Source organism: Athene noctua, chromosome 23, assembly GCF_965140245.1.
Source record: "Athene noctua chromosome 23, bAthNoc1.hap1.1, whole genome shotgun sequence".
In the NCBI taxonomy this organism is placed as follows: domain Eukaryota; kingdom Metazoa; phylum Chordata; class Aves; order Strigiformes; family Strigidae; genus Athene; species Athene noctua.
In genome coordinates, this window is record NC_134059.1 from 1414241 (window position 1) to 1425738 (window position 11498).

Here is an 11498-nt window from a genome sequence, read left to right on the forward strand (position 1 = left end):
CCCAGTTCTTGATCACAGTGAGGAAAAATGTGGTGGCTTATCTTTTATAGTATAAAACCTCTGCATGCATAATTTTCTCCCTCCACATAGACTATCTGTTATGTCGAGAGGGAGGCAGCCACCTGGTTAACACCAAGAACTCAGGAATATTTCCACAGAGCCTTACAAGTTTTCACCTTCATCTACAGCTGCAAAGTAACAAAAAACCTCCTTTATTTTTTCTAGTTACCATTCCTCCTGCTAAGTCACACTGGCAGGTTCAGAGAATGAGAGCTTTTTGGAGTAGCCAGACATGATCTTGATACATACACAGTTACTTTCAGGTGAGATTTGGACTTTTTTTCTAGGAAAACATGGTGTAATTGGTTTAGTGTTAGGAGTTCCATGGGGCTGGAGGATTTCGGAATGGGGCTGTGACCGCTGCCTGGCAGACACTGGACGAATAGCTCCCTCCTGCATTTGCTCTTACTGTGATGGGCACCATCCTTTCTCCAAGAATTTGCCGGCACTTTCTGCTTCATGCTCCCTGCTGACAAAACAGCCGGATCAGTCACAGGTTATGCAGACATGACGCAGAGCTCAGACCCAGAGCACACGATGTTTGTGGAATTTATTCTCTAGAGTTGCCTTTTGCTTTTCAGGGCCCTGGGCCTCTGTTTGCATTTCATCTGAAGGAGGACTAGACCTCCACTACAAATGGGAGAGAAGCGTTTTGAACCACATCTTGTGTAACTGATGCCAAATGACGTTACTATTGGGAGACCTTGGCTGCTTTGGAACTTGCTTGCCAGCGGAGGGAGCGCAGCAGTGCCATGGGGTTCTGTCTGCTGGGGATCAGAACTCTGCACTACAAGCAGTACCCGGCTCACAGTGCTGTATATAGCTATGGGGGTGACGCTCCCAAGCAATCTGCCTGTTGCTTTGCAAATTAAAAGAAAGGGTTTTAGCACAGAAATCTTTTCCTGAACAAAATTGCAAGCACTCAGTTATGGAACTGTTCTAGAAGCATGTGTCTTACGAGGTGTAAAGAGCCATCAAACCATGGTTGGTTCAATACGCTCGGTCGCTGGTTTTGCATAACCTATTTAACCTGGTTACATGTTTTCACAGGAGGAAAGGAGCGAAGTAAAAGGTCCAAATGCGGTAAAATACATGACCAGTTTATCTCCCGTCGTTAACACCGGCCTGATACCGGCACCACCTCCACCCCAGCAAAAACGTGGAAACACAGTGAGAAGTGAGGTAACCAGAGGGAGAAAATTGTGTCCCGTCAGTGTGCCCACTGAGGCAGAGCACCCTCCGAGGAAGGTAAGTTAGCTCTGTCTACATCTCTGTTTATGTACAGGTATATAATCTTCCTTGTTGGTGTATTTGCCTAATGCTGAAAGATGTGTCGACCTAGTTTGCATAAAGATTCACTGAATTTTTGAAAGAAATAAAATTCCTAACTATTAAAATCTGTAACTGCCACCCATCTCCGTATATACTAAAACATTTGGTGTTTTTCATCAGCTGGGGGAAAAAAGGTGCTTGAACAGAAAAACCATGGGATCTCTTACTTAACACCTTCTGGTGTAGTCAGTCTGATCCTGTCTCTGACCATGTCTGAAATGCCTTGAGCGTACGAACCTTCATCTGTTACACTAGACCTCCAGCCAGTTTTAACTCCTGTGAAGGAAATGGTAGGAACCCTGGATTGGGAGGCACGATATGGGTCATGGTCCCTGCAATTTTGGGCAATTCGATGCAGTGGATTTTCAGTTTGAAATCTTTTCCTGCCCTTCTGCATATTACAAATCAGTTCCCAATTTAAGCAGCTCAAGGCCTGTCTTAAAAGACTGGCAGCCTCAAGTGTACGGCACACATACATGCTCTTTGTGTTCACCTTCTGTTAGAGTTGGAAGCTGACTGCATTTTTTGTGTATTTCCTGCTACAGAATTCTGGAGTCGTCTCCAGGTCCCTGGTACGCAGCGGCGCGCGTGTCACCGTGGCCTTGGTGGGGAAAAATCTCTGTTTACCTGGCAAGGCTGCTGGGGACAGGCAGCACTGTGGAGGGGAGAACCTGTGTATGTACAAAGGCAGACTACTGGAAGGAGGTAAGGGTGCAGAGTCAAAGAATTCATATCGATTCTGGCAACGTCTTTTTTTCTTTTGGCTAAAATGTTGGTGTGGCATCAAAATGACTTCAGCTGAGCTCAGTCAAGATACATGGATCCAGGGATTTTTATACCATCTTTTATACCATCTGCCTCCAGACTAAATGTGGATCTACTGTTTCATGATTGTAAGTGAGGTTAGAATGACTTCTGCAAATTATGGTAGAAGGAACTTAGAGAACTAATTTAACAAAATACTGTAGCTTAGGTGAATTTCATATAGAGACGTGTGGTTAATAAAGTAGTAGTAGTAGTAGTAGTGGTAGCAAACTGTCCTTAAATGGGGGTTGTCTCTTTCTGACTTGCTCCATCACATCATGTTGCTTATTACTCCAGAAGGAAAAGTGCATAATGGGAGCCCAATTCCCATCTCTCTGACGTGAGTGCAATCCCATAGCACCAGTAAAAGGTGAATTGTGTTCTGGGATCCTGGGAAGAGGCGATGGCTGGGAGATTGTCACTTGTGAGGAGGAGTGATTCCACCGATGACACCCCTCATTCCAGCTCACAGACCCCCTGTGCTGGCGTTTTCAGCGGGCGTGGGAAGATGGTGCAGAGCTCCCTGCGCTCCCGCCCGTCCCCGAGGCTGTGGGAGCACCGCGGCGTGCCCGCGGATCAGCTCATGGGCTGCTGGGCTGGCTCCCCGCTGTGTCCTCTGTGCCTGCCCCTCTTGTCCCCAGCCCTGCTCACAGGCCTGCGGGAGTGACCAGTGTAAAGGGGGTACAACCCCGTCCCCCCGGCATGGAGGGGGGTGGCCGCCTCGGTGCCCTCCCGCCTGGATGCCAAGCGGTGCCCTTGCAGAGCAGCCTGGAACGGCTCCAGAAGCAGCATCTTTCCGGTGCCCGGTGTTGCCTGAGCCCAGCCGCGTCCGTGCGGGCCCAGAGCCGCTGGTGCTGAGCTGTGCTCATCTGGAGCCTCGGCTGCCCCTGCCAGGGGTGTCCCACTGCGGGGGCTCTGACGTGCTGCTGCCCTGCACCCGGTGGGCACGTGCCAGGAATCCTAAACCTCCTGTGCACGATGCCCACTCCTGTAAGGCAAGGGCGGAGTTAAGTTTGTGGAGATGGGAGGCTCTGCTCTCTGTTCTGCTGTGGCTGTGAGTGCCCAAACGGAGTGGCTTGTCACAGGGGTGCCCAGCTTGGCACTCTGGGGTTGGAGAGAGACGGGGCTGTTGTGTAGGGAGGAGGTGGGGTATTACCCCACAGAAAAAAAAAATCTCCTTATTCCCTTAATTCTCATTGTCTGGGTAACTGTTTATCTGCCTAATTGGTTCTGCATCAGATACGCGTTATTTCTGTCCCTGGCATCTGTCACTTCAGTGTTTTAAAAGCACCGATCGAAAGAAAAAGAGGCGGGCAATAAAATCTGAAAGGTGAGAAGTGATGGCCATGAGGGACAGCTGGTGTGTCAGCGGTGGCAGCTCTCCTGCACCGTTTGGGTTTGTTGCCTCTCTGCTGCGCGCGCAGTGAGCTGGTGGTGGCAGTGGAATTACTGAATGTCACGGGGAAATCACTGACATCACCGTGCGCTGGTGCCTGGGGTTCCAACCGCGGCAGCTCGGCTGGGCAGGGGAGGATTCTTTAATGCGTACGCGTGGGGCCAGTCTGTACTACAGATGTGAGCAGAGCTGTCTGTGAGCTACTACAGCTTGTCAGGCTCGTGGCCTGGGACGGAATCCAGACCATGTTGGTGTGGAAATGGTAAATCTGTTGTAAGCCTCATTTGTATGAGGATTTCACGTGGGAGCTGAAGGAGGTACGGGAGCAGTGCGGTGGCAGAGTGTTCCTGCGCAGCACCCTTTGCCTGTATTGATTTAATTCATTCAGTTTGTAAGCCACTGCTTTGCTGATTAGCCATGTCAATCCACATTTATCTTACTTGGTGCTGCAATAGATTATCTTTCTCCAGTTTTCTCTGTTGCTGGCATTTTTTCTTCATGGCAACAGTTTTTTCTCCTGTAACAAGAGACTGTGTGGCATTTTCTTTCTGAGTTTGCCCAGTTCTCAGTTTTTCTAGTCCTTTCAGCGGCTGAGGGTTTTGTTTGTTGTTTTTAATGTGTTGACCACACTTGATGCATCATTCAGTAGCTTTAGTGCTTTTTGCTATGCTGTTTATGAAGAATACGATGCTTTTTTATGATAATGTGCTGTTACTCTTCCATCTGTGGTCCTAGATTCTCTCATGGCATTAAAAAGACAGAGCAAATGTACAGGCAAAAGGAGACTGATGAAGTTAACCTCTGCCTGCTTAAAAAGAACTTTATTAGTTGTGAATTCCGTCTCACAGTATGATTCTTGTATTTTAGAGTACGATGATGATATTGAAGCAGAAGAGAGACAGATTGACGATCAAATGAGTGGAACATCAGAGTCACCCTCAGGTGATGAAAAACCTGACTTGGACACTGAAAAGGAGAGTGAAACCTTATCAGAGAAGGCATTGGAGGTCTCTGACAGTGAGAAGGATGAAGATGATAAATACTCTGACAGTGACTTCTGGGACGATGAACAAGGTTAGATTTTTTCATACTGAGGCTTAAAGAAGTTGACCTGATGACTGTTTTATATTTTTTATGCACGTTTTACATTTTGCGCGTGCCCGGTACATGTTAAGGGGAAAACACATGAAAAAGCATGCAATTCCTACTGAATTGGGAAAAGATAGCTGTTTTATCTGTTATTAATTCAACCATCCTCACTGAAATGCAGCAAAACCCACAGGCAGTGTAAGGGTGTGCCAGCTCACAGCAGACTTTGCTGAAGTGCACCGGTGCAGAAGTGGAGCTGGAGCCAGTCGGCAAATTAGCTCTAAATACTTGGGCAGATCAGCACTTAATGTCAGCGGTCACTGACGTCCGAGACCACTCACACCTTCGGAGGATAGGTGCTTTCACCTGAGAAGCCCCCGGCACACCCAGCGTGCCTCCTGGTGGTTTAGCAGTACTGTCTTTAATGGCCCCGAGCAGCCAGAACCTCGGCGGTGTCCCCTGCCGCACTGCTGGCCCGTGCTGGCCGAGGGAGGAGATGCCGTCAGCTCGGCTCTCCCTGCTGCCTGCCTGGGATTATCTTCATCAGTAATCCCATGGAAAACTCGCAGGCAAGTTCTCATTTCTTAGATGAACAGCAGCATTCCATTCACCACGTCGTTGCCTCTTCCTTGGGGCAGTGTTTTAGTTCTTCTTAACTTTTCTCCTCTATGGCTTTGTGAGATCCTGAGCTGACTTCTGTGCCTCTTGCTTGTCATAATGTACCAGGATTTCTCCATTTCCTGCTCTTTCAAAATCAGTTACTTTACATTCCTTACATTTGACAGTCCTAATGTGCAAACCATTTCTCGAGTTAAACGGAAACTTTCACATTTGGATTTCTAGGTGAATTAAGCAATGGCAATATTAAGCAATACAGCTCTTTGTGAAAAGGTTGCAGCTGCAAGGAAGATCCAGTCTTTTTACAGAAAGTATAAATTCCACCAGAAATTCCAATTAGGTTTGAAACTTCCTTGCTTATAAAATCATTGCAGTGATCAAAAAGAATCTTAACTTTTGTTCTCTCGTGATAATGAGAAATAGCTTGTTATTCAGGAATAATCAGTACAATTTTCTGCTTGTTAGTGCATGGCATTATGAACTTCCCTGTGACTTTACTCAGCTGCCTCTCAAGCTCTAGAAGTGTGTGATGATCATTCTTTCTCTTTCCTATTTGTTGATTTTTGATATTTTCCCCTTTGAAATGAAATCTTACTACTTTTTTCCCCACCACTGAACAGAAGAGGTGGAGAGAAGGGATAAAAAAGATGTGGGTTTCTCCCAACGGAGTAGTAATAATAAATTCATGAAACATAAGAATTCATTGGTAATTTTGAGGGCAAGAAGAGCTTTCTGCTTGAATGAAGGACTCCCTGAAAGTAGTATAGGTGGAAATATTCCAAGCAGCGTTAGTAGCAACTACTAGTTCCATTTTTTTAGGAGACCGGTAAAGTGCCTAATAGCTCTCCACAGTGGAAGATGTTTCTGGATATTCATTATTTTAAAAGTTTTTCTTTAATTCAACACCATTTTTTTAGCTATGCGTTTAGCTATGCGTTTTTGCACATCCTTAAGCAGGTCTTTTCCATTCTTTCTATTTACAAATTCTCCAAGACAACATGACCCCATTTCACTGTTGTTGGCTTCAGCTTTCATCTGCGTGTGTCCTGAAATTCCACATGCTCTGTACATTTATTGTGCTTTGAGGTCATCTGCCGAGCCTTGGGCCTGTAATTTTTTCAAAGAAATACTCGCTTAAGCTTAAGTATGTGTCTTAGTGTTGGTAGACCAAGATTTTGGATAGCAAGCTTTTGGGCATGGATGCTACGTTTCTGTGTTTCAGCAATCAGTACACTAATCCTCTTGTAAGCTATGAGTGCTGCTTTGGCAGAAATAACGCGCTAATAGCAATGGGATCTGGATCTTTATGAGTGCGTGTTGTGGACAGATTTTGTCTCATCTTAGTTCAGCATATGATGACGCTTGTTCAAGAGTGTCTGAACCCGTTGGGCCCCTTGGGTCAGTTCAGCCAGCATACAGAGTCCAGAATAAAATCCAGATAACTGAGGTGCCACAGATGTGACTTTTGCATACAATATTATGAGTCGGACATAAATAAAGAGCGTGTAAGAGGGACCTTGGCATTCAAATCCCTGTGGACCATAAGCCTGTGAATGAACTGGGGAGAATCGCTGACGGTTCCCCTGGTGCAGTGTGTAATCTGCACGTTGGAGTGGTTCTGTCTGTTTGTACTCTCGTCAGTGTCTGGGAGCGGTGGTGTTTTCTGGGACTGTGAACACACCTCCTGTCACAACAGAGGCGCGAGTCCGGGGCAGGCTGGAGGTGCCAGAGTCATTGCCAGGTGGTGGCTGCCCAGTCATTTGTGCCTCACGCCTTTTGCTTTTTAATGGCTTCTCTTTCCGGCTTCCTCTTTTGTAACTTTGTGATAGTTCTTGAAGATTGCAGTCCAGTCCAGGTGGAAACAGCAACGGCACCTGGATGTGGTCGTCACGTGTATTCTGAACCTGATGACTCCTGTCCAGATGTGGAAGAAGAGGTCCTAGAAAGTGGGGAGTATGATGCCAGTGAAGGTGAGGTTGGCTGTTGAGCAGGGATGAGATCTGATTCATCTGAAGTCTTTTTATAGAAGTGCTTGCCCTTTCCCTTTCCTTGCTAGTCTATCAAACCCTATGTCTGCTCTTTTCTCTCCTAACTTGTACAAAATTGGGTGGTGACTAGCTGGCTTCTGCAGTCATGTGTAGTTAACCTGTATTACAGTAAACAACTGCTTTGTTGGCAGCTGTAATGGTCCTAGGAAAAGAATCCAGGCCATGAAAAACTGGGTGCCAGTCAAGAAAAGAGCTGTGGAAAGCAGGAGTCTAGCGAGTTTCCCTTTGCTTCCAGGTAGCGCAGGGGCTCCTGGGGAGGTGAATGTCCAGGACAGGCAGAGTGGGACTGACAGATGGAGGGCAGCTGAGCTGCAGCCTCCATCTCCGTGCTGCGCCCCGTTTGTCTCCCAAGCTCATCTCCCGGTGAGCAGTTGGCCTAATTGGCAGTGAGGAACCTTCAGCTTGGTCTTGGTTCCCTCCAAGAACGTTTCTGGTCCCTGCAGCCTGAGCCATTCATTGCTGGGAGCGTGGTCTGCCCGACAGAAGAGCCTTGCCTGTCACCCGGGGGGTGTTCCAGCCAGCCATCCTGCCGCGGCCATCAGCCGTACCGGAAGGTCACCTTAAGCTTCCGCTCCCCAGCGGCAGTGAGTCTGAAAAGCGAAGAAACCCACAGGTTAAAACTGACTTCAGTCTGCACTGCTGCTCTTCCATTTCCTTCTGCCATCCTCTAAGGCTCTAAGAGCTGGCAGGAACAGGCCAACTCTACTGTTTTTAAATTGCAAGTTGCGCACGGTCTTGTACGTTGACACATTAATCCCGGGTGTTGCAAGTTTGTTTTTCTGGTCAGCTGGGAGCCTTTTGACCTCCTTCCTCTATGTAGCCTAAGAGCACAGTCTTGTAAGGTGAGTTGTCTTTCATCTGGAGAGTGTATGCAGGAGGCTGGAGGTTCCTTCTTGTCTCTGGTCTGTCAGCAATTGTCTTTTTCCTCAGTAATTCTTTGTCAGGTGAAACTCCTTCTGCCTCAGTCCCATCAGCTGACTGCAGACAAGAGTCGGTACCATTTAGTTTCAAAGCCTGGTGGTCTTCATGTGTTGGTCTTCACACGGATCCGTGTTTCTGATGCAGAGAGCAGGGTAGCGAAGATGTAGTTCCTGGGCAGCCCGACTTCTGTGGCAGTTGTCCCTCTGGATCGGGGTTGAAACCTGTTTGCTTCCCGGGGGGCAGGTGGTCTTTGGAAAGACCCGAATCTCCTAGTTGTTACCTTCTCAGGTTCCACGGTGCCTCATCTGGAATACTTTAATGCTGAAACAACCTCACGGTTGCTGTTATCATTCTGCCCAAGGCAAGACCTCACTTTACAGAAGGGAATACGTTGTAATCAGCAGCCAGAGTAAATAAACTGCTCTTTCTGCTAACGAAGCAGGTAAACAGGCAGACTATGCCATGCACCACACAGCATTTGGTTTCTTTCAGGCAAAGTGAACAAAGCATCTATTTTGCAGGGACCAGCAAAATCCATTACATTAGACTCAGTCCGGTATAAGCAGCTGGACAGGTTGGACACTGTACTTTTGTGGAGAGAGGAATATTTACTCTGAGCTGGGATGACAGTTTGGGATGTTTTCATTTTGTACCAAAACTTCCCTTAGAAAGTTTTAAAATGATTTCATGTTACTGATGTTGGTAGTAGACCTGAGCTCTCCCAGATTCAGGAGGTAGGGTTTTCAGTGTGAGTGGTGTAAAAGTATGGTAGTGATTGATAACTGCCTTTTTATATCTATGTAGATATATATATATATAATATGTATAAAAGAAGAAAAAATTTAAAATATAAGGTACAGAAAGCTAGTAGTGAACATAAGCAACAAACCTGGTGCAAGATGCGTCTTGGACGAAGGCATGATTTCTTGTATTGCAAAATGTAGAGTTTTTAATTATAATTTTGAAGTGTGGTCCAGTGTTTAGCGATGTGGGGTCTGGTGGGAGGAAGCAACCTGCTGAGCTCTCTCCTCTCCTTCCCCATCCTCCCTTCTCTTTCTGGAAACTGTCTTCCCAGCCTGTCCTGCCTGCTCCTGGTTCCTGCACTGTCTGCAGCCACCTGGGCTCCTTGTGCACCTTCCAGTTCCCTCTGCGGAGACCTGGGAGCGAGTCGGGCCCGGCTCTGAAGGGCAGGAAGGGAGGGGTGGGCGCGGGGAGCAGCGGGGCCAGGGGGAGGGTTGTGGCAAGCCGGACACGAGCTCCACTCGGCTGGCAGAGATGGGCCAGGCAAATAGCGTCCTCGAGGCCTGGAGCCTTCTCTGTCTGCCGTCCAGAAAGGGGCTCTGGTTGCACAGTGGGTTGCGCCAGCAAGCAGCAGAAAGCAGTAACTGTGGGGTGCAGCAGCAGTGCAGGAGGGTAAAACAAGTCAAAAGGAGTGGGAGATGATTTGGGGCAAGACAGCCTTTGCACAGTTTGGGAAAGGTAGCTTGGGAAAGACGTTGCTCTTGTTCCTTGTGGTGGCACAAAACTTCTCTTTTCTTCAAGAACCGGAACCTGCCGTGTTTGTACAGAGCACTGGTGCAGCAGCACAGGCTGCCGGGGGGGCTGCCTCGGGACAGACCCCACAGCACAGAATTCAGTGAGGGCACTGCCGTGAAATTCCCAGCGGGCAGGAATCGACCTTGTGTTATTCCCCTGATGTAATTACAGAATCCATGGGAAGCAATTACACAAAGAGCTGAGTATTCTTTTTCCTGTGTGTGCGTATTTTACGTGAGCAATTTCCCACCTATTTCTTAACTTTTGAACATTACTGCCAAGCTTATAGCTACTTCGTAGACACACCTGGGCTCCCTGCTAGGCAGGTGAGGGAAGGAGGGAGAGTACAGAGGGCAGGCAGAGCTGTCAGAGTTGAAAGATGGTCGGGCATCGGCATTTTGGCTTAAATTGGTTATGCCAGATGCCCGAAGAGCAGCACTAGAAACGTAGTCAGAGCAAAGGTGCATGATGAGAAGCAGCAGAGCCAGTTGTCGTCTTGTCACCATGCCGATGTCCCCTCATTGCTTGGGAGAGATAGCATCTTTAACAATAGCCCTGTAAACAGCCTTAACACTAACACAATTCTCAGTAAAACTGTTGTTTTGTTTATATTTAATAGCACCAGACGGAACTTTTGTGGCAGAAGGAAGAAGAACACTTGATGTGCAGGAAGCATCAGAAAAAGCGGGACGAGAAAGGACGATGCTAGGGGAGACAAAAGCAATTGAGGAGGCACATTTTGTTGAAGAGGAAGAAGTTTTCACCAAAGAGGCAGGAGAAGAAGCGGAACGGTTGGGAGACTTGCTGCCCGAGGACGAAGCAGTGGCTGTGCTGCAGGCAGAGGGTCAGCCTGTGGTAGAGGAATCTGCACCTGAAGAGAGTGCCATGGCAGAGGGAGATCCCAAAGGACAGGGGATAGGGAAAGGAAGGGCCTTTGGCATTGAGATGACACCTGGGGAACAGGGAGTTCTGGTGGAGGGGATGGAGAGCGAGGCAGAGCTCAAGGAGCGGGGAACTGGGGAAGAGGAGGTGCCAGGAGCAGGGGAATTGCTTGACGAGGAGGAAAGCAGAATGCAGCCCGAGGGACGGGGTGGGGCTGAGGAATGGTCTGAGAGTGATGAGGAGGAATCAGAAGAAGAGGAGTCTGACGGAGAGGAGGACATGGAGGAGGGAGATACTTCAGGGGAGGACGACATGGCAAGTGATATGTCTGAGGGGGAGGAGGACGGGGATGCGGGAGAATTTGAAGGGACAGATGTGAGGAGTCCTTTTTCTGAAGAAGAGGAGGAGATGGACGAGGTAGGATTTGAAGGGGAAGATGTGCTTGGTGCTCTGTTTGGGGGAGAGGAGGACGGGGATGAGGGAGAATTTGAAGGGATGGATGTAGCGAGTCCTTTTTAGGAAGAAGAGGAGGACATGGACGAGGGAGGATTGGAAGGGAAAGATGTGTTGGTGCTCTGTCTGAGGGAGAGGAGCACCTGCAGAAGATGTATTTTGCACGGTAGGACGATGCGGGGGTGGCCAGAGCAGAGTCAGGAGGTGGAGGCGAGGCCATGGGTGGAGCAGCGGGGTCAAGGGAGCTTGGCAGGGAGGGATCACTGGGGAGTGGGGAGCAGAGGTGGCCTGGGGCGGGGACGGTTGCTGGGGTTGGAACCGGGGGTCGACAGGGCACAGGGAGGGTGATGGGAGCAGCG

General features: G+C 48.4%; 1 protein-coding gene across 1 annotated transcript; it reads left to right on the forward strand.

Annotated features, from left to right (window-relative positions):
• The first annotated feature begins 1988 nt into the window (after positions 1 to 1988).
• Positions 1989 to 11205, forward strand: LOC141969732 (uncharacterized). Its single transcript, XM_074925809.1, has 3 exons — positions 1989 to 2097; positions 4460 to 4666; positions 10424 to 11205. Exons 1-3 carry the CDS (start codon positions 2070 to 2072, stop codon positions 11203 to 11205), a joined length of 1017 nt encoding a protein of 338 aa, XP_074781910.1. The 5' UTR covers positions 1989 to 2069.
• The last annotated feature ends 293 nt before the right edge of the window (positions 11206 to 11498 follow it).

Bases quoted from the DNA above. Each gene is read 5' to 3' on its own strand.
- LOC141969732 (XM_074925809.1), top strand. From the start codon at position 2,070: ATGTACAAAGGCAGACTACTGGAAGGAG. The intron at 2,098-4,459 runs GTAAGGGTGCAG...CTTGTATTTTAG, and splicing joins AGGCAGACTACTGGAAGGAG to AGTACGATGATGATATTGAA. The intron at 4,667-10,423 runs GTTAGATTTTTT...TATATTTAATAG, and splicing joins CTTCTGGGACGATGAACAAG to CACCAGACGGAACTTTTGTG.